The sequence below is a fragment of the Bubalus bubalis genome, chromosome 16 (genome assembly GCF_019923935.1).
Source record: "Bubalus bubalis isolate 160015118507 breed Murrah chromosome 16, NDDB_SH_1, whole genome shotgun sequence".
Taxonomy (NCBI): domain Eukaryota; kingdom Metazoa; phylum Chordata; class Mammalia; order Artiodactyla; family Bovidae; genus Bubalus; species Bubalus bubalis.
This window is the reverse complement of record NC_059172.1, coordinates 5,494,517-5,518,325: the sequence shown is the minus strand read 5'-3', so window position 1 is coordinate 5,518,325 and position 23,809 is coordinate 5,494,517. Positions and strand designations below refer to the sequence as shown.

Sequence of the window (23,809 nt, the reverse complement as noted above, 5' to 3'; positions counted from 1 at the left end):
TTAAGTTTGCATTAATCTGAATGACTGACATGTGTTATCCAGGAATCTCTTCAATGCATCCTTCACGTCCTTGGTCCTCAGGCTGTAAATGAGGAGGTTCAGCATTGGGATCACCAGGGTATAGAAGACCGAGGCCATCTTATCATTATCTAATGAGTGGTTGGTCCTTGGCTGCAAATACATGAAGAGAAGCATCCCATAGAACACAGTGACAGCCATCATGTGAGAAGCACAGGTGGAAAACGCTTTTTGTTGCCCTTCTGAAGAACGTACCCTCAAAATGGCAAGGATGATGTTGAAGTACGATGTTAGAACAATAATCATAGAGAAAAACAAATTGGTCCCTGAAAAGGTAAACACTGCTGTTTCTGGAATGTAGGTATCAGAACAGGACAATGCTAACAAAGGGACATTATCACAATAAAAATGGTTGATCACATTGGACGAACAGTATGACACGGAAAACACACAGGAAGAGACCGTCAGTGCTGTGGTCAGACTGTAGATGTAAATAAGGGCCACCAGGAGAAGGCAGATCCGTGGAGAAACCACCACCCGGTAGAGCAGGGGGCTGCAAATAGCCACATAGCGGTCATAGGCTATGGCAGCCAGCATGAAAATCTCAGCCACAACAAAAACTATGAATCCACCTAGTTGAGCTGCACATACATAGTAAGATATGGTTTTCTTTGTAACCAAGAAGTTAACCAACATTTTGGGGGCAATGACAGAAGAATTGCCCAAACTGATGATAGCCAAGTGCTTGAGGAAAAAGTACATGGGGGCCTGAAGCTGAGAGTCCACGCTGGTGAGGATGACGATTCCCAGGTTCCCTGTTATGACCTGTCCATAGATGACCAGGAACACACAGAAAAGAGGAATCTGGAGTTCTGCAAGATCTGAGATTCCCGTTAGAATGAATTCAGTCACTTGAGTGCGATTCCCTGGAGCCATGTATTTTGCTGATTTCAGCTTGGTGGGGAAAATGGAACGTGATTAATAGACTGTAAAGTGGTCTCTATTTTTGTTGCATGCCATATTGTTAAGTATTTCACTTAAAATCAGCTCATTTCTGTTGACAAACACTTAAAAGTTTCAGAACTTTCTTTTTTTTATTTTATTTCATTTTTAAACTTTACAATATTGCATTAGTTTTGCCAAACATCAAAATGAATCTGCCACAGGTATACCCCTGCTCGCCATCCTGAACCCTCCTCCCTCCTCCCTCCCCATACCCTCCCTCTGGGTCGTCCCAGTGCACCAGCCCCAAGCATCCAGTATCGTGCATCGAACCTGGACTGGCAACTCGTTTCATACATGATATTACACAAGTTTCAATGCCATTCTCCCAAATCTTCCCACCCTCTCCCTCTCCCAGAGTCCATAAGACTGAAATATACATCAGTGTCTCTTTTGCTGTCTTGTACACAGGGTTATTGTTACCATCTTTCTAAATTCCATATATATGTGTTAGTATACTGTATTGGTGTTTTTCTTTCTGGCTTACTTCACTCGGTATAATAGGCTCCAGTTTCATCCACCTCATTAGAACTGATTCAAATGTATTCTTTTTAATGGCTGAGTAATACTCCATTGTGTATATGTACCACTGCTTTCTTATCCATTCATCTGCTGATGGACATCTAGGTTGCTTCCATGTCCTGGCTATTATAAACAGTGCTGCGATGAACACTGGGGTACACGTGTCTCTTTGAATTCTGGTTTCCTCAGTGTGTATGCCCAGCAGTGGGATTGCTGGATCATAAGGCAGGTCTATTTCCAGTTTTTTAAGGAATCTCCACACTGTTCTCCATAGTGGCTGTACTAGTTTGCATTCCCACCAACAGTGTAAGAGGCTTCCCTTTTCTCCACACCCTCTCCAGCATTTATTGCTTGTAGACTTTTGGATCGCAGCCATTCTGACTGGTGTGAAATGGTACCTCATAGTGGTTTTGATTTGCATTTCTCTGATAATGAGTGATGTTGAGCATCTTTTCATGTGTTTGTTAGCCATCTGTATGTCTTCTTTGGAGAAATGTCTATTTAGTTCTTTGGCCCATTTTTTGATTGGGTCATTTATTTTTCTGGAGTTGAGCTGTAGGAGTTGCTTGTATATTTTTGAGATTAGTTGTTTGTCAGTTGCTTCATTTGCTATTATTTTCTCCCATTCTGAAGGCTGCCTTTTCACCTTGCTAATAGTTTCCTTTGTTGTGCAGAAGCTTTTAAGTTTAATTAGGTCCCATTTGTTTATTTTTGCTTTTATTTCCAATATTCTGGGAGGTGGGTCATAGAGGATCCTGCTGTGATGTATGCCAGAGAGTGTTTTGCCTATGTTCTCCTCTAGGAGTTTTATAGCTTCTGGTCTTACATTTAGTTCTTTAATCCATTTTGAGTTTATTTTTGTGTATGGTGTTAGAAAGTGTTCTAGTTTCATTCTTTTACAAGTGGTTGAACAGTTTTCCCAGCACCACTTGTTAAAGAGATGGTCTTTTCTCCATTGTATATTCTTGCCTCCTTTGTCAAAGATAAGGTGTCCATATGTGCATGGATTTATCTCTGGGCTTTCTATTTTGTTCCATTGGTCAATATTTCTGTCTTTGTGCCAGTACCATACTGTCTTGATAACTGTGGCTTTGTAATAGAGCCTGAAGTCAGGTAGGTTGATTCCTCCAGTTCCCTTCTTCTTTCCCAAGATAGCTTTGGCTATTTGAGGTTTTTTGTATTTCTTAATTGTCTTTTCTCTTCATCTTTTCATCAAATTCAGCAAAACAAACTCTCCAGAGTTCTATTTCAGGATCTTAGAACTGTTTGACCAAGCAATTGATGTATGTACTATAGGATATGGTTTTTATTGGATAAACATACATAAATTGTATGATGAGATGTATTTATATTTATATGCATATGTAAATTATATTAATGTGTCATGCAAATATGCTGTATGTGTATGTATGTTGAAGAAGGAAATGGCACCCCAGTAACCTCACCTTTGGAATCCGTGGACAGAGGAGCCTGGCAGTTTACAGTCCATAGTGTCACAAAGAGTCGGACATGACTGAAGTGACTTAGCACACATAAAAATATACGGCATCTATATATGTGTAGGTGTTTATTTATATACACATACATGCCTCTCTATGTGCTTGTGTTTCTTGAGATAAAAGAGAGGTACCTATAAGAAGTTGATGAGCTCGAGTGACATCTACTTATTTTTCTCTTTGCTGCTACGGGTCTTCTTGCCCTTCATACATTGTCTTCATACTGGTTATTTTAGTATTTCTGTGGAAAACTTATTCAATAGCGTGTTTTTTCCTTAACAATAATTACAATACTCCTCGGATTTAGCTGCCCACAAGTAAATTTACACTTTGCTACTGTTCATTCTTAGTATCATTCAGACATTCTGAATCTGCTTTTTGAAAATCATCTTTCCTTTCTTTTGTAAAATAAATTGCTCTTATCTAATCTCTGTCTTTTAGCAGCTCAAACTTTTTATTTTGTTCTGGCAACCCTTTCTTTCTTTTCCTATTCAAAGAAAAGCTGTATGTTTTTCCTTTAAATAACTTAAATTCCATTTTTATTTTTTTAAATACATAATGCATAGTTTTGATTTGTTAAAGGTTGATCAGTTTGTTTGCTTCTATACAGAAATCATAAAGTCTAACATTATTTAATAGTACTGTAGTCCATGCCCAGCACACACAGAGGCACTTTGGATAATGATTTCTTTGTTCTTCAGGAGTGTCCCAGAATGTGTGTATAATTAATTATTTATATGTCTGATGAGATAATTTAGGCTCAGTGAGATTCAGTTACTCAAAGAGCCTCTTATGTGTGCATGTGTGTGTGCGTGCGTGTGTGCATGTGTGTTCAGTTACTCAGCCGTGTCCAGATCTTCGTGACTCTATGGACTGCAACCCACCAGGCTTCTCTGTCAATGGGACTTCCCTGGTGTGAACACTGGAGTAGGTTGCCATTTCCTCCTCCAGGGGATCTTCCCAACCCAGGAAACAGAACCTGTGTATCCTGAGTCTCCTGCACTGCAGGCAGAGTCTTTACCAGTGAGCCACCAGGGAAGACCAAGAGCCTTTATAGGATATTTATCAGTAGTATGTTTCTATGATGTTTTGGGGGTGCTTTTTTGTTTGTTTAGTTGGTGGTTAGTAGTTAGTACACTTACTAATGAAAAAGTAAAAGTCACTCAGTCATGACCAACTCTTTGCAATCCCATAGATGGTAGCCTGTCAAGATCATCTCTCCAAGTAATTCTCCAGGCAAGAATACTGGAGTGAGTAGACTTTTCCTTCTCCACTTGGGAAGTGCCTAAGGATATCTATTCCATACATCACCCTAAACCCAGGTCTCCCTCATTGCAGGTGGATTCTTTACCATCTGAGCTAGCAGTGAAGCACTTTACTAATAGCCATATGATTTTTCCAAATATTTATAGTCTTGTGTGGTATGGATTAAATGAGATAGTGTACATATATATGTTATTTAGCACAGAGCCTTATGACAATGAAAACAAAATAATTTGTACCAGAAGTTACTGATATTAACATGTTTTGAATGATTTTTTAAATGTGCTTTCTTATTTCAGTTCCAGTAACTCATTCTATCTTACTGAGAGTTTTCATATTTGAGATAGAAATAGCAAGTGAATTATAATTTTGCATATACAAAACACTTGGACGCATGGTATCTAACTAAATATTTAGCAACAACAAAAACCCAGTGTACTCTCCCTCAACCTGATTCTCTCTTAAATCTGTGGTGTTTTTATTGTTGTTGATTGTTTCTCTTATTAATATCTGTCCTGCATCTGCTGTGTTGGCAGGCAGATTCATTACCACTGCACCACTTGGGAAGTGCCTAAGGATATCTATTCCATACATCAACTCTATGTTTGATGAGCTGATCCAATGGCATTGCAACAACTGTCCCTTATTTATTGCCTTCTAACACTGTATCTAAAATAGATGCATAAGTAAGCTCTTGATGGAAAACATAGTGGCAACCCTCACTCTAATTAAAGTATTTGTTTGCTACACATATAGCAACTCAGTGTATGTTTCACTCAGAGATAACATATATAATAAGTGTATTCTTAATTTATCAAGAAAAAAAGCATTAACAACAATTATTGTCTACTCTGAATGTGTGTAATCAGCTTTTTAAAAGGAGAGCATTTTTATGTAGGAGAGAACTGTATAAGGAGAGAATCTTATATTTCAAAAACACTTAAGTTTCTCATCTAATGTAATGTGTCCCCTAAAATATCCACTGATTTCACCAGTTCCATGGCAGAAAACATTCCCCTATAGTTCAAAGTAAAATATACTTCAAGGATTATTCATTATTCTGTACAAATGCTCAGAGTTTAATATATCAATAGGAGTTAGTTGTTCAGTCATGTCCAACTCTCTGATCCCAGAGACTGTAGACCGCCAGGCTTCTCTGTCCATGGAGTTCTCCAGACAAGAATATTGGAGGAGGTTGCCATTTCCTTCTCCATAATCTATCAATAGGGTTTTAAAAATCATTGTATTTGTATGTATCGTCAGCACTTCTACTTAGCAATCAGTGGGCAGAGACGTGAGTGACTTGGCAAGAGAATGGACCAGATATCATCAGTTCTGAGTTTAATTTGAACTGATAAAGTTTCCAGTATCCTTGCTCTCCTCTTCTGAAATTTGAAATAAATAAGGTATTTGGTTTTACTTACCTGAGCAGAGTGATCTGCCCAGATCTGCTCCGGAGGCCTTTGCATGAAGTGTGCTAACTGGTTTATACAAGTGCTTGAAGTCTCTGAAGAACTTTACACTGAAATATGTGTCATGGCCCTAGTCCCTAAACAGGAGAGTCAAAATTCCCAGTACAGATCAGGTCCCCCAGGGACGTAAAGAAAACTGAATGTTTATTAGTCAAGCCTCTATGCAAAAATGTCACGCAAGGTGCAAATCTCTAGAGATCCAGGAAGTATTCTTGAAAACCATTGATTAACTATTGCATCCATTGATTCCACCCTTTTTTGTTTTGAATTTTACCCCTACAGGGTTTGGAAGTGTTGCCTCTAGCTCTTGAATGGAGAAAAACACAGGACTCTGGCTCCAATGTTGAATTTTAACATACATATTGGAAACAGAACCAAATGTAAAGCCTTCATTCTTGTGTCAAGATAAACCCTGGTGTATTTACCACAAGAACCAGACGATATACAACATAAAAGCAAAATTCTTGCTATGTGTGCTTGCTTACTTCCATTTTTACAATTATGAATGTAAAAAGGCACTTCAAGCACCTCTTAGCAAAGCTAGTATGTAGTTGTATACTTTCCACAATAACATTTCAATATTGAAAGAGCTACATTTATTCATATCTGTGGGTTTTAAAATATGAAAACATGATAAAGAATGTAACAAAAAATAAACTGTGAAATAAACCACTTTAGTTAACATGGTATTTTAACATGATTAATTTAGCCAACAACTGAATGTAATAACTTGTAATGTAATCCCATTTTAGGGAAAAATTTTTAGCTTACACTCTGTATTTAAGGAGGTAGCCCTATTAAAATGAAATCAGGTGGCCAAAGTATTGGAGCTTCAGCTTCAGAATCAGTCCTTCCAATGAATATTCAGGGCTGCTTTCCTTTAGGATTGACTGGTTTAAACTCCTTGCTGTCCAAGGGACTCTCAAGAGTCTTCTACAACTTACTTAAATGCATATAAACATTTAATTCTCACACAGTAAACTGCTAGGTTTCAGTGCCACAGCTCATGTTAATACCTTCCTTTTCACGTGACTCTTGTGCTTGGAGAAAAAGTGTTGATTCCAATAATAGGCCAATGTTTTAAAGTGTCCTAACATTTCAGAGATACTTATTGTGGGGTTAATAGAGGAATTTTGTGATATTGTTTTTGTCAAATTATCATCTATTCGTCTTTCACTGCTTTTTTTATTTAAGCTTGTTTATTGCTGTTTCTATGCTTTATTTCAGGAAGTATTTTGGAGGATATTCTGGCTTATTAATGAGAATTTTCTTCTGCCTGATGTATCATTTCCATTCAATTTTTAAATTACTTTATAAAGAGAAGTAATAGTTTCACAGCAAAATTAAGAGGGAGGTACAGATATTTTACATGCATGCCCCTTATTAATATTCTTCATCAAAGTGGTGTTTTTTTACATTTGATAAGCCCACATTGACACATCATAATCACTCAAAGTCCATTATTTACATTAGACTTCACTACTGGGGCTGTATGTCCTATGAGTTTCAAAAATACATATAACGACATGAATCCATCATAATATTCTTATATAGAATTATTTTCAATGCCCTAAAAGTCCTCTGTGCTCTGTCTCTTTATCCTCCTGCTCCCAAACCTCTGGCAACCACCGATCATTGTGTTCTCTGATTGTCATGTTTGTAGGTTTTTTCTTCTTTAGTAATAACCTAACAGGTGTGAGGTGATATGCAATTGCACTTTTGATTTGCATTTGATAAAATTTCTGTACTACCCAAGGCAATAAAAAATATAATGCAATGCTTATCAAATAACATTGGTATTTTTTTTAATAGGAAAAAATCATTCTAAATTTATGTGATGCCAAAGAAGATTTCAAATATCCAAAGATATCTTGTGCAAAAGTACAAAGCTGGTGTCATCACGCATCTTTGTTTCAAAAATGTATTACAAAGCTACAGTACTTGAACCATACAGTATTGGTATAAAAACAGACATGTAGGCCAATGGAGCAGAATAAGGAGCCCACAAATCAACTCACATATATTTAGTCAATTGATCTTCAACAAGGGTGTTGACAAAAGACAGTAGGAAAAGGATAATCACTTCAACAAGCTGTGCTGGCAAAACTGGATATCCACATGCAAAATAACAAAATTCAACCCTCCTGTTAAACCATGAACAAAAGTAAACTTAAAGACTTAAACATAATACATGACACTATAAAACTCTCAGAAGAAATATAAAGGAAAAGCCTCATGACATTAGATTAGTGATAATCTAATAGATATTACATCACAAGCACAGGCACAAAAGAAAACTTAGATAAGTGTGAATACATCACACTAAAAGTATATTCAGCAAAGAAAACAATCCACAGAGTAAAGAGGCCTCCTACAGTGTGGGAGAAAATGTTCAAACCACTTGAACAGAATCTTCTCCAAAGAAGACACAAAAATGGACAACAGGTTAGTATGAAAAAGTACATAAAACCACTAGTTATTAGGGAAATACAAATATAAAGCATTATTATAAATCAGAGGCTGAATGACTTTATTTATTCAACAAATATTATTAGGTCATGAATTATTTCAATCTATTTTCTTTTTTATTGAGTGAATCATCATGTTGCTATTTTGAACCAGATCATAATTGGAGTGTATTCCCCTTGGAGACTCTCCTGTGGTTTGATCAGCAGTTGAGTAAGTAGATATAAGCAGTTTGAGTTAATTACATTCAGAGTATATCAAAACCTGCTTTTGCCAATCCACAGGTAAGAGACAGTTTCAGGCATTTGCTGAGTACTTTAGGAGTTTGGACCTAACAATATCAGATATGTTGCGTAATCCTTTCATCAATAGCTGTTGTCTCTCATATAGATGAATATATGCATCAAATAAAATAAAGTATTAAATTTTTGTTGGTTAATTATTGTCATAGTTTGCTGCTGCCAAGTCCAAGTCGCTTCAGTCGTGTCTGACTCTGTGCAACCCCATAGACAGCAGCCCATCAGGCTCCACCGTCCCTGGGATCCTCCAGGCAAGAACATTGGAGTGGGTTGCCATTTCCTTCTCCAATGCATGAAAGTGAAAAGTGAAAGTGAAGTCGCTCAGTCGTGTTCGACTCTTAGCGACCCCGTGGACTGCAGACTACCAGGTACCTCCGTCCACGGGATTTTCCAGGCAAGAGTACTGGAGTGGGGTGCCATTGCCTTCTCCGATCATAGTTTAGTTACAATTTTTTACAAGTGACTTTAACTATGACTCAGCTTGTCTAGTTGATAATTCACTAGATCCACAGTAAACAATATCTAAACAAGAATAATAATTTGGAAAAAAAAATGTTTTGTTTTGTTTTTCAGAAAAATCTTTACATTTTCACCACAGGTCCTGAGTCAGTTGAAAAGCAAAGACTTTATATATCCAAATGTAATACATATGAGTGATTATTTAGTAAAAGAAAAAACACAATGTAATGCAAAAAAAATGGAGAAATACATTTGAATGAAATATGTTGTCATATAATAATTTAATCATGGCCCATCATTTAAAAAAAATCTTCATTATTCTTTTGGCTACACCTAAGAAGAGCTAAAAAGTTAGAAAGAATTTGGGAAAAGCTCATAAAATATTACAATCTGAGAGGCTGCTACTCTGTAGGACCAGCCTAATTTAACATTATCTAAACATGATAGGTGTTGCAAGAGGGCATCAGAGGGCAGACACACTGAAACCATACTCACAGAAAACTAGTCAATCTAATCACACTAGGACCACAGCCTTGTCTAACTCAATGAAACTAAGCCATGCCCGTGGGGCCACCCAAGATGGGTGGGTCATGGTGGAGAGGTCTGACAGAATGTGGTCCACTGGAGAAGGGAATGGCAAACCACTTCAGTATTCTTGCCTTCAGAACCCCATGAAGAGTATGAAAAGGCAAAATGATAGGATACTGAAAAAGGAACTCCCCAGGTCAGTAGGTGCCCAATATGCTACTGGAGATCAGGGGAGAAATAACTCCAGAAAGAATGAAGGGATGGAGCCAAAGCAAAAACAATACCCAGCTGTGGATGTGACTGATGATAGGAGCAAGGTCCGATGCTGTAAAGAGCAATATTGCATAGGAACCTGGAATGTCAGGTCCATGAATCAAGGCAAATTGGAAGTGGTCAAACAAGAGATGGCAACAGTGAATGTCGACATTCTAGGAATCAGCGAACTGAAATGGACTGGAATGGGTGAATTTAAATCAGATGACCATTATTTCTACTACTGTGGCAGGAATCCCTCAGAAGAAATGGAGTAGCCATCATGGTCAACAAAAGAGTCCGAAATGCAGTACTTGGATGCAATCTCAAAAATGACAGAATGATCTCTGTTCGTTTCCAAGGCAAACCATTCAATATCACAGTAATCCAAGTCTATGCCTCAACCAGTACCGCTGAAGAAGCTGAAGTTGAATGGTTCTATGAAGACCTACAAGACCTTTTAGAACTAACACCCAAAAGAGATGTCCTTTTCATTAAAGGGGACTGGAATGCAAAAGTAGGAAGTCAAGAAACACCTGGAGTAACAGGAAAATTTGGCCTTGGAATACGGAATGAAGCAGGGCAAAGACTAATAGAGTTTTGCCAAGAAAATGCACTGGTCATAACAAACACCCTCTTCCAACAACACAAGAGAAGACTCTACACATGGACATCACCAGATGGTCAACACTGAAATCAGATTGATTATATTCTTTGCAGCCAAAGATGGAGAAGTTCTATACAGTCAGCAAAAACAAGACCAGGAGCTGACTGTGGCTCAGACCATGAATTCCTTATTGCCAAATTCAGACTTAAATTGAAGAAAGTAGGGAAAACCACTAGACCATTCAGGTATGACCTAAACCAAATCCCTTATGATTATACACTGGAAGTGAGAAATAGATTTAAGGGCCTAGATCTGATAGATAGAGTGCCTGATGAACTATGGAATGAGGTTCATGACATTGTACAGGAGATAGGGATCAAGACCATCCCCATGGAACAGAAATGCAAAAAAGCAAAATGGCTGTCTGGGGAGGTCTTACAAATAGTTGTGAAAAGAAGAGAAGTGAAAAGCAAAGGAGAAAAGGAAACATATAAACATCTGAATGCAGAGTTCCAAAGAATAGCAAGAAGAGATAAGAAAGCCTTCTTCAGCAATCAATGCAAAGAAATAGAGGAAAACAACAGAATGGGAAAGACTAGAGATCTCTTCAAGAAAATCAGAGATACCAAAGGAACATTTCATGTAAAGATGGGCTCGATAAAGGACAGAAATGGTATGGACCTAACAGAAGCAGAAGATATTAAGAAGAGGTGGCAAGAATACACAGAAGAACTGTACAAAAAAGATCTTCACGACCCAGATAATCATGATGGTGTGATCACTGACCTAGAACCAGACATCCTGGAAGGTGAAGTCAAGTGGGCCTTAGAAAGCATCACTATGAACAAAGCTAGTGGAGGTGATGGAATTCCAGTTGAGCTATTTCAAATCCTGAAAGATGATGTTTTGAAAGTGCTGCACTCAATATGCCAGCAAATTTGGAAAACTCAGCAGTGGCCACAGGACTGGAAAAAGGTCAGTTTTCATTCCAATCCCAAAGAAAGGCAATGCCAAAGAATGCTCAAACTACCACGTAATTGCACTCATCTCACATGCTAGTAAAGTAATGCTTAAAATTCTTCAAGCCAGGCTTCAGCAATATGTGAACTGTGAACTTCCTAATGTTCAAGCTGGTTTTAGAAAAGGCAGAGGAACCAGATATCAAATTGCCAACATCCTCTGGGTCCTGAAAAAGCAAGAGAGTTCCAGAAAAAACATCTATTTCTGCATTATTGACTATGCCAAAGCCTTTGACTGTGTGGATCAAAATAAACTGTGGAAAATTCTGAAAGAGATGGGAATACCAGACCACCTGATCTGCCTCTTGAGAAATTTGTATGCAGGTCAGGAAGCAACAGTTAGAACTGGACATGGAGCAACAGACTGGTTCCAAATAGGAAAAGGAGTACGTCAAGGCTGTATATTGTCACCCTGTTTATTTAACTTCTGTGCAGAGTACATCATGAGAAACGCTGGACTGGAAGAAACACAAGCTGGAATCAAGATTGCCGGGAGAAATATCAATAACCTTAGTTTTGCATATGACACCACCCTTATGGCAGAAAATGAAGAGAAACTAAAAAACCTCTTGATGAAGGTGAATGTGGAGAGTGAAAAATTTGGCTTAAAGCTCAACATTCAGAAAACGAAGATCATGGCATCCAGTCCCATCACTTCATGGGAAATAGATGGGGAAACAGTGGAAACAGTGTCAGACTTTATTTTTCTGGGCTCCAAAATCACTACAGATGGTGACTGCAGCCATGAAATTAAAAGATGCTTGCTCACTGAAAGGAAAGTTATGACCAACCTAGAGAGCATATTCAAAAGCAGAGACATCACTTTCCCAACAAAGGTTCGTCTAGTCAAGGCTATGGTTTTTCCTGTGGTCATGTATGGATGTGAGAGTTGGACTGTGAAGAAGGCAGAGTGCCGAAGAATTGATGCTTTTGAACTGTGGTGTTGGAGAAGACTCTTGAGAGTCCCTTGGACTGCAAGGAGAGCCAACCAGTCCATTCTAAAGGAGATCAGCCCTGGGATTTCTTTGGAAGTAATGATGCTAAAGCTGAAACTCCAGTACTTTGGACACCTCATGCGAAGGGTTGACTTATTGGGAAAGACTCTGATGCTGGGAGGGATTGGGGGCAAGAGGAGAAGGGGACGACAGAAGATGAGATGGCTGGATGGCATCACTGACTCGATGGACGTGATTCTGGGTGAACTCCAGGCGTTGGTGATGGACAGGGAGGCCTGGTGCGCTGCGATTCATGGGGTTGCAAAGAGTCGGACATGACTGACCAACTGATCTGATCTGATTTGATGTGATTTACCATCATTTTGAATATTCAGTTTTATTAGTGTATTTTATGTTACAATATTTGTCAATCAAGTTTGATGTACTCCACTTTGTTAAATCAATATTAATGATTTCATTCTATAGATAAACAAATTATAACAAATAATTTTACATAGTTATTGAAAGTAACTAGAATGCTGATATCCTATTCCAGGTATCTGCACACTGATACACTAGGTCATGTTATTGTATGTAAGAAGGAAATTGATTTTAACCAATGATTTGGTGTTTTAAGCTAATTTAATATGGAAACAACTAATAGAATTCAGTGGTAAATTAACTGATGTATCTAATGGATTTAGATGGCATGAATTCAGCCTGTGAGTGAATGAATACACATATTTTCCCATTTGAGTCTTCAGTGCGTGGCATGAATGCTTGACCCACTGTCTTGTCACCATGTTCTGATCTACAACTGGGAAATTATACTGTGGCAAAAAATAAATATGAGGACACAAATCACATTCTATTGAATCACAATGTTATTCATTCTTTTGGTAGGAAATAAATTGCAATTTTTTGAAAATCTTCCTCAATTTGTTCCATGAGGTATGAAGATGAAGAATGTCACCGAAGTAACATCCTTTTTACTGAAAAGCTTCACAGACAGTCTTGAACTGCAAATCATCGTATTCTTCTTGTTTCTAACAGTTTACCTCTTCACACTGATTGGAAATTTAGGACTGGTTGGGGATCGCCGGCTCCACAGCCCCATGTACTATTTTCTGAGTGTGCTTTCATCTGTGGATGCCTGCTATTCCTCAGTTATTACCCCCAAAACGTTAGCAGACTTTATGTCAAAGAACAAAGTCATTTCCTTCCTTGAATGTGCAACACAGATGTTTCATGCTGTTACTTTTGGGACCACAGAATGCTTTCTTCTGGCTGCAATGGCATATGATCGCTACGTGGCCATCTACAACCCCCTCTTGTATTCAGTCAGCATGGCTCCCAGAGTCTACGTGCCACTCATCATTACTTCCTGTGTTGGTGGCGTCTTGCATGCTTCTGTACACACAGTGGCTACTTTTAGGTTATCCTTCTGTGAATCCAATGAAATCAGACATGTCTTCTGTGACAGCCCTCCCCTCCTCGCTATTTCTTGCTCTGACACTCACACAAACCAGCTTCTGCTCTTCTACTTTGCAGGCTCTATTAAGATAGTCACTGTCTTGATTGTCCTCATCTCCTATGGTTTCATTATGCTGACCGTTCTGAGGATGACATCTGCTGTAGGGAGAAGGAAAGTGTTTTCTATATGTGGTTCTCACTTAACTGGAGTATCCATTTGTCATGGTACTGTTCTCTTCATGTATGTGAGACCAAGTTCCAGCTATGCCACAGATCATGATATGATTGTGTCTATAATTTATAGGATTGTGATTCCAATGCTGAATCCCATCATCTATAGTTTAAGGAACAAAGATGTAAAAGAGGCAATGAAGAGGGTGTTTGTAAAAAAATGCTTTATCAATAAAGTATATTATCAGAGTAAAAATTAACCTAAAAATATCGAGAGTAATGTTATGTACCATAATACCAAGAAGATATGATGAAAATGTTTCATTTTATCTTATTAATATATTTCTCTTCTTCCTGGATATTTTAATATAAACATCATAGCTAACCTTCTATCTATGTTATTTTTATATGCACAAAAATTGTAACATCCATTTGTGCCTTAATATTATCCCATTGATAGAGGTGTCCACACACACACTCAAACACACATGCACACACACCTATAAACGTTTGTATGTAAAAGCATGCTGATGGATATAACACAAACACACGCAGACATATGTGTATGTAACTTTTCTTTAGCATATTATATATTCTTTTCTTCTTTCATCTTGATATAACTTGAAAGTATAGTCCCCAATATTCACAACTGTAATTAACATTATATCTGACTAGCTTGATCAAATGCCAACTAATCAATAGCAAACCCACAGTCCATATGATCCCATACCATGGAGTCATTGGTATCTGAATTCATTTCAAAGCATTCTGATCTATCCTTAGATTTATTCATTGGCAGCTATCTAATCCCAGTCTGTGGTTTGGGGACCACAGGTAACATGTTCAAATTCCTGGTGTTAACTACCATGCTGATTTGTAAGGATGTATTTCTTCCATTTTTGTTATTTCATTGAGAGCTTGAGTGCTAAACAAATCTTTAATTTCTCACAGAAAATAAAGTCCAGGCATTGACATCTATCACGATCACACATTAAAAAAAGACAAACACAATTCAGAGAGTAGTGTATAACTGGCCTGTGTATTCGGTTCTTTCCACAGCTCAGCCCCAATCCACCTTTATGGATTTGATTACAGGTCTGGTGCTGACTCAGATTTTAGCTCTCTGTTCCTTGGACCCTTTCAACTCTGATATGCCTCTGCAGAAACCCCCACTCCTCATGTTCAGGCCCAAGAACCTCATTACAGAAGGGTCCCTCCTACATGCATGTTTAAGCCTTGTTTCCAATAGACCTCATTTTCATTGCGAGGACATGTGTCCTTCAGAGATAACTGTAAGATGTAGTGCTCTCCTTTCCTGCTTTCACTCATTTATATTTATTAATTTTAATCACAATTTTGCAAAAACTCTTTCTCTTCTTAAAGGAGCATCCTTATTTTTAAATCCAAGACAATTTTCTGAGATTTAGAGTCCCACCTAATGATACTTTTCTGAATTGGGATTAAGTTTAAATTATAATTCAACAGTTCTTGTGCAGAATTCCCTTACCTATGTTACCTGTATTTGAAAGTGCTAGTAGCTCAGTCTTCTCCATCTCTGTGCGGCTCCACGGACTATAGCCTGCCAGGCTCCTCTGTCCATGGAACTCTCTAGGCAAGAATACTGAAATGAGTTGCCATTTCCTACTTCAGGGTGTCTTCCTGACCCAGGAATTGAACCTGGGTCTCCTGCATTGCAGGCAGGTTCTTATTCACTGCTTGAGCCATCAGAGAAGCTGTTATTGTATTTATTCCTATGCAATATATCTGCTCTGTTTTCTCCTGTTTGGGATACTCTCCTCACTGCTATTCATATGGTTTCTTCTACTAAATATCAAAACTAAACCATGTTCACATATTAGTTATAGTTGCATATCCAAACTATGCAAAAGTGTTGTTGAATACTGTGTGTGTATGCATGTGTGTGTATCATTCAGCATTGAAGAGATTCTTAAACATAATTCAATATCATAAAAATAAATTTTATGCTTTAAAATTTTAGTTTTAAAGAAAAATAAACACTAATATAGGAAAAAAAAACTAACCATAAACAGAGAAAATAGATACAGTTATGCATCTGTTAAATTTATAAATAATAGACTAGAAGTACATAGAATTATGGTTCCCCACATGGTGCTATGGTAAAGAATTAGCCTGCCAATGCAGGAGACACTAGAAATGTGGGTTCGATCCCTGGATCAGGAAGATTCCCTAGAGAAGGCAATGGCAACCCACTCCAGTACTCTTGCCCGGAAACTCCCATGAATGGAGGAGCCTGGTAGGATGCAGTCCATGGGGTTGCGAAGAGTCAGACACGACTGAGCAACTTCACTTTCCCTTTTCACTTCCATGCATTGGAGAAGGAAATGGCAACCCACTCCAGCATTCTTTCCTGGAGAATCCCAGGGATAGGGGAACCTGGTGGGCTGCCACCTATGGGGTGGCACAGAGTTGGACACAACTGAAGCGACTTAGCAGCAGCAGCAGCAACAAAGGGACATAATCACAATAAAAATGGCTGATCACATTGGATGAACAATATGACATGGTAAACACACAGGAAAAATCATCAGTGCTGTGGTCAGACTGCAGACATGTATAAGGGCCACCAGGAGAAGGCAGATCCGTGGAGAAACCACCACCCGGTAGAGCAGGGGGCTGCAAATAGCCACACAGCTGTCATAGGCCATGGCAGCCAGCATGAAAATCTCAGCCACAACAAAAGCTATGAATCCACTCAGCTGGGCTGCACATGCATAGCAAAATATGGTTTTTTTGTAACCAAGAAGTTAACCAACATTTTGGGGGCAATGACAGAAGAATTGCCCAAATTGATGATAGCCAAGTGCTTAAGGAAAAAGTACATGGGAATTTGAAGCTGAGAGTCCACACTGGTGAGGATGACGATTCCCAGGTTCCCTGTCATGTTCATTTCATAGATGACCAGAAACACCCAGAAAAGAGGAATCTGGAGTTCTGAATGGTCTGAGATCCTCATTAGAATGAATTTAATCACTTGAGTGCAGTTCCCTGCAGCCATCTATATTGCTGATTTCTGTTTAGTGAGGAAAAAAAGCAAGAGAGCTCCAGAAAAAATATCTACTTCTGTTTTATTGAACATGCCAAAGCCTTCGATTGTGTGGATAACATCAAACTGTGGAAATTTTGTAAAGATGGGAATACCAGACCACCTGACCTGCCTTCTGAGAAGTCTGTATGCAGGTCAGGAAGCAACAGTTAGAACTAGACATGGAAAAACAGACTGGTCCCAAATCAAGAAAGGAATATTTCAAGTCTGTATATTGTCACCCTGCGTATTTAACTTTTATGCAGAGTACATCATGAGATATGCTGGACTGGATGAAGCACAAGCTGGAATCAAGACTGCTGGGAGAAATACCAATAACGTCAGATATGCAGATGACACCACCCTTATGGCAGAAAGTGAAGAAGAACTAAAGAGCCTCTTGATGAAAGTGAAAGAGGAGAGTAAAAAGTTGGCTTAAAACTCAATATTCAGAAAACTAAGATCATGGCATCTAGTCTCATCACTTCATGGCAAATAGATGGGAAAACAGTGGAAATAGTGACAGGCTTTATTTTGGGGGGCTCCAAAATCACTGCAGATTGTGACTTCAGCCATGAAATTAAAAGATGTTTATTCCTTGGAAGAAAAGTTATGACCAACATAGATAGCATATTCAAAAGCAGAGACATTACTTTGTCAACAAAGGTCCATCTAGTCAAGGCTATGGTTTTTCCAGTGGTCATGTATGTATGTGAGAGTTGGACTATAAAGAAAGCTGGATGCCAAAGAATTGATGCTTTTGAACTGTGGTGTTGAAGACTCTTGAGAGTCCCTTGGACTGCAAGGAGATCCAACCAGTCCATTCTGAAGGAGATCAGTCCTGGGTGTTCATTGGAGGGACTGATGCTGAAACTGAAACTCCCATACTTCGGCCATCTGATGCTAAGAACTGATTCATTTGAAAAGACCCTGATGCTGGGAAAGGTTGAAGGTGGGAGGAGAAGGGGTCGACAGAGGATGAGATGGTTGGATGGCATCACTGACTCAATGGATATGAGTTTGTGTAAACTCCGGGAGTTCATGTCAGACAGGGAGGCTTAGCATGCTGCAGTCCATGGTGTCACAGAGTCAGACACCACTGAGGGACTGAACTGATGGGAGCAGATGCCATCAACTTAGTTTTCTGAATGTTGCATTTTAAGCCTGCTTTTTCACTCTCTTCTTTCAACCGCTTTAGTCCCTGCTGGTTTTTTTCATCAGAATAGTATCATCTGCATAGCTGAGGTTGTTGATATTACTCCCTGCCATCTTGACTCCAGCTTGTGAGTTATCCAGCCCTGTATTTAATATGATGTACTCTACATATGAGTTAAATATGCAGGGTGACAATATACAACCTTAATACTCCTTTCTCATATTTGAACCAGTCCAGTGTTCCATGTCCATTTGTAAAATTTTCTTGGCTGCATACAGATTTCTCAGGCAGCAGGTAAGATGGTATGGTATTCCCATCTCTTTAAGAATTTTCCTGATGGCTTAGAGGGTAAAGAGTCTGCTTGCAGTGTAGGAGACCCGGGTTTGATCCCTTGGTCAGGAGGATCCCCTGGAGAAGGAAATAGCAACGCTTTCCAATATTCTGACCTGGAAAATTCCATGGACAGAGGAGTCTTGCAGGGTACAGTACATAGGGTGCAAAAAGCCAGACACAACTGAGCAACTTCACTTTTTTTAAGAACTTGCCACAGTTTGTTGCAATCCAAACAGTCAAAGACTTTAGCAAAGTCAATGAAGCAGAAGTAGATTTTTTTTTAATTCTCTTTTTCTATAATCCAACAGATGTTAGACAAGTTGACTTCTAGTTCCTCTTCATTTTCTATATCCAGGGTGTACATCTTCGGTTCATGCACTGCTGAAGCCTGACTTGAAGGATTTTGAGCATTACCTTGACAGCATGTGAAATGAAAGCAATTGTTTGGTAGCTTGAACATTTTTTGGCATTGTCTTTCTTTGGGAATGGAATGAAAACTGACCTTTTCCAGCCCTGTGGCCACTGCCAAGTTTTCCAAATTTCCAGGCATATTGAATGCAGCACTTTAACAGCATCAGTTTTAGGGTTTGAATTAGTTCAACTGGAATTCCATCACCTCCACTAGCTTTGTTTGTAGTAATGCTACCTAAGGCCCACTTGACTTCATCCTCCAGGATGTCTAGCTCTAGGTGAATGAGCACACTGTTGTGGTTATCTGGCTCATTAAGAACTTTTTTGTATAATGTTCTGTGTATTCTTGCCACCTCTTCTTGATCTCTTCTACTGCTGTTAGGTCCTTGACGTTTCTGTTCTTTGCTGAGTCCATCTTTGCATGAAATGTTCCATTAGTATCTCCAATTTTCTTGAAGAGATCTGAAGTCTTTCTCCATTCTATTATTTTCTCTATTTCTTTATATTGCTCTCTTAAGAAGCCTTTCTTACCTTGCTATTCTCTGGAAATCTGCATTCAGTTGGGTATATTTTTCCCTTCATCCTTTGCCCTTTCTCCTTTTGCAAGTTCCTGGTCTATAAGTATTGTGGGATATAGAGTATGTCTAAATAAATTACCTTTGTATTAATAGCTTCTAAAATAAGCCCAAACTCTACTTTTGAACAATAGATGTTCAAAAGTTACTTGCTAACTGACTGACTGAAAGAGATGAATGGTGAATAAGTGAAGGAATGAATGTATACAATATCAATCCTGAAATTCTGAAATAAAGTATGAGATTTTTGTTCCAAGGCCCATAGTTTTATGGTAATATGATTATTTAAATCATTTTGACTTTGATAAAGAAACAGAGACAACCTACATATCATTTTCTAGAATACTCACTACTTTAGTGCAGGGCACAGCTGTTCTTTCTTCATCAACTTAGTCCTAAAATTAATAAAGTTATGGTATATTCTTGGCTCTAAAATTAACAAAATAACAGATAAATTGCAGACCATAGAAAGGAAGTTCCAAAGATTTTTTACCATGAAGTCACTTTTTACAATGATATAAAGTCTTGAATGTTGCACTGTTGCTTCCTCTGGTGTCCTTTGTATCTTATCTGTCATGTAACCAGTGACACTGTCTGCACCATGCAGAGTTAACAAGACCTTCGTCTGTTCATAGCTCTGCCAACTTCTCCCCTGATTCAGTATTTCTATAACAATGTTGGGCTTTCAGGTGGTTCAGTGGTAAAGAATATGTCTGCCAATGCAGGAGATACAGGAAATGTGGGTTTCATCCCTGGGTCTGGAAGAACCCCAAGAGTAGGAAATGGCAATCCACTCCAGAATTCTTGCTGGGAAATCCCATGGACAGAGGAGCCTGATTGGCTAGAGTTCTTGTTGTCACACAGTATCAGAAACAACTGACCACACACACACATAACATTGTTAAGATTCTCTAATTCTTTGTTTCTCAATTTTCCATTCTTACTGATGTGTTATTTTGCAACTTGATCTCTCATTTGAAGCTTATTATTTATTGTACAAGAGGGTTTTTTTTTAATTTCCTAAATCTTCTGTATGCTATATAATAAACATATCTTGGTCAGACAAAACTGTAACACAGTGGATCACTGGATCACAAAATCTCACCTTTCAAAAATATTTGTAAGAAACACACACACAGATACAAATATACAGAAAAATGGCATGAAAGACTCTACATTTCCATTATCCATGTTAAACAGTGGATTTATCTTATAGGATGCACTAATGTAAGGTAACATTTAACAACATATAAGCTAAATTTCCTTGGACTCAACTTCTTACATTCTCACTCATGTGTTTTCTTTTGTCATTTTTGAATGTAAGTATGATCTCTGTAAGTGTTAATGCATAGACTTTATTATCTGTGAGAAATCAAAGGTGGATATAATGCTTGTGCTTTGAAAAAAATTAAAATAAGGAGGAACGGCTTCCTCAAATCAGTATGGTAGTAACACCAGGAATTTGAACATGTTATCTATGGTCCCCAAACCACAGACTGGGATTAGATGACTGACAATGTATAAATCTAAGAATGGAGGCCAAGTCAAATACCAGTGACTCCAGGTTATGAGGTCATTTCAGCTACGGTTTTGCTATTGATCAAATAGTATTTGATAAAGCTAGTCATTTATATTTATAATACTATTTATAATTGCAAATTGGAGGCTATATACCCAAGTTATATGGGGATAAAATAATAAACATAATAAAATAAAGATTATATATACATATGTCCTTGACTGTGCTAGTGTTCTGTCAGTCAGTACAGCTTCTGCATACATATATACACATATTGGTAGGAACACACTGAGAAGCACATGGGTGATAGCAAATGGGTTTGTCTGCATATAAATATAGTATAGATAGAGGGTTGATCTTTGTTTTAAAACATCCAGGGAGAAAAGAAATGCATTCATAATGTAAAAATATTTTCAGCATATCTTCTTGATACTGAGGCATAGAAGAACCTTACCCTCAATTTTTTTAACTTTAATTTTTACTGTGAAAATATGCTTTACAGCTAAATTAAATTTTCCAGAACATTCTCTTCATTGCCTCTTTTACATCTTTATTCCTTAAACTACAGATGATGGGATTCAGCATGGGAATCACAACTCTGTAAAAGAGGGACACAATCATGTCATGGTCCAAGGCATAGCTGGAACTTGGCCTCACGTACACGAAGAGGATTGTCCCATGAGAAATGCACACTCCAGTTAGGTGAGAGCCACAAGTAGAAAAGACTTTCCTTCTCCCTTCAGCAGAACGCATCCTCAGAATGGCCAACAGAATGAAGCCATAGGAGATCAGGACAATCAGGACAGTGACTATCTCAATGGAGCCCACAAGGTAGAAGAGCAGAAGCTGTTTTGTGTGAGTGTCAGAGCAAGAAATAGTGAGGAGGGGAGGGATGTCACAGAAGATATGCCTGATTTCATTGGAGGCACAGAAGGAGAGGCTGAAAGTAGCCACTGTGTGTACAGTAGCATGCACGATGCCTCCAACATAGGAAGCAATGATGAGTGGCACGTAGACTCTGGGAGCCATGCTGACTGAATACAGGAGGGGATCGTAGATGGCCACATAGCGATCATATGCCATTGCAGCCAGAAGAAAGCATTCTGTGGTCCCAAAAGTAGTGGAGAGAAACATCTGTGCTGCACATTCAGGCAATAAAATGATTTTGTTTTTTGACATAAAATCTACTAACATTTTTGGTGTGATTACTGAAGAATAGCAGGCATCAACAAATGACAGCACACTCAGAAAATAGTACATGGGGTTGTGGAGCCAGCAATCCCCAATGACCAATACAACCAGTCCTAAATTTCCAATCAAATAAAGGGATAAATTGCTAGAAATAGGAAGAATAGGATAAATTGTATTTCAGGATTATCTGTGAGACCTTTCAGTACAAACATAATAACTTCAGTGGTATTCTTCATGGTGACTCCTCATGGAACAGATTTAAACATAAAATTACAATTATTTTAAAATAATAAAAACACTGTGACTCAGTAATGTGGCTTAAAGGATTTTGACATATGCTCTCATATTTATTTTGGGGGATGTCTCATTTCCGAGTTGTTGATCAGAAGACAGTGACAAAGCAGTGAGTAAAGTGTCCATGCTGTTCACTGGAGAATCAAATACCAATGTTTATGTGTTCACTTACTTCTTGAATCCATGTAATTTATAAAACCATCAGGCTAACTGGTTAATCTGTCACTGCATTCTATTATCTTTTCTCATACTAAATCACATTAAAACACACCAAATGATTGAATAAAATATAATTTCCCTCTGATATCCAAACACATAAGATAGCGTATCAGTGTACAGATCCTTGGAACAGAATAGTAGCATTCCACAACTTTCAGTTGTTGTGTAAAATGGCTTGCAATTACTATCTAGTCAACTGTAGAATCAGAACATTAGTTGCTGGGAGCCGGCATATTGCATATTGAGTGAGGATCTGTAATAGTTTAACTGGAATTCTATCACTGCCGGGAGCCAGCGTGAGGCACTCCGCCCATGACAAAGGTCATGAGGAAGGAGGCTCGGCATACGCAAAGGCGGGATCGAGCCTCAGGAGTCCCCCTGGAAATTCTCGAGCATCTACCCCCAAAACCAGAGTCTGCCTACTTTCTGCTTTGTGCTTTCACCTACACCTCTGACTTTACGGGGGGCTGTCTCCCACTACCTCTCTCTGAAAAAAAGAGTTAGCTTACAGCTCCAGTTAATAATTCTTGGATGTGACAGTGTTTTAACCTACAAACTCCTTTGGAAATCCTCTAGCCTGCCTGAATAGGTTTTTCCGGCCACATGTGATTGTTCAGAGCCTCCCAACTGTGAGAGGCAGGAGATGTTCTAAACTGCCTAAACACAGATTCCTTTGAGTAGTTAAAAGATTGATTAGAAAATGTATTGGTGAAGGGTTTTTCACTTGTTGGGCCAATGTTTGCTGCTAAGTCTCCATACTCCTTACCTACTGTGTCCTTGGCAGTGTATTGATTGATATAATGGGTGTATAGAAATGTAAAATGCAGCTTTGTCCAATGCTTTTTGGAAGGCTGGTGCCTGACTTTGGAATAATCACCTTTAGAGAAAAATAAGTTTCTTAAAATGTTAACAGGCCTCCGGGCCAGAAGATGATGTCAATCACCTGAACTTTTGCATATGATAAGTTTGAAAGCCTGGCTTAGATTAGAACCAGGAACTGCTGTCCTTGCATGACTCCACCCCTTCCCCCATTATCCTCTATGCATACCTTAAGGTATAAAAACT

At 38.5% G+C, this 23,809-nt stretch overlaps 2 protein-coding genes and 1 pseudogene across 2 annotated transcripts; 1 reads left to right on the top strand and 2 right to left on the bottom strand.

Annotated features, from left to right (window-relative positions):
* LOC112579619 (olfactory receptor 8J2-like) lies at window positions 1-954 on the bottom strand. Its single transcript, XM_025266366.3, has one exon. It carries the CDS (start codon window positions 952-954, stop codon window positions 1-3), a length of 954 nt encoding a protein of 317 aa, XP_025122151.3.
* A 12,328-nt stretch (window positions 955-13,282) lies between these two features.
* Window positions 13,283-14,242, top strand: LOC112579620 (olfactory receptor 5T2-like). Its single transcript, XM_025266367.3, has one exon. The coding sequence runs from the start codon at window positions 13,292-13,294 to the stop codon at window positions 14,240-14,242; it is 951 nt and encodes a 316-aa protein (XP_025122152.3). The 5' UTR covers window positions 13,283-13,291.
* Window positions 14,243-21,547: 7,305 nt separating this feature from the next.
* LOC102413696 lies at window positions 21,548-22,467 on the bottom strand (annotated as a pseudogene).
* Between the last annotated feature and the right edge of the window lie 1,342 nt (window positions 22,468-23,809).

Excerpts from the sequence above, each read along its gene's own strand:
- LOC112579619 (XM_025266366.3), bottom strand. The coding sequence starts at position 954 with ATGGCTCCAGGGAATCGCACTCAAGTGACTGAATTCATTCTAACGGGA.
- LOC112579620 (XM_025266367.3), top strand. The coding sequence starts at position 13,292 with ATGAAGATGAAGAATGTCACCGAAGTAACATCCTTTTTACTGAAAAGC.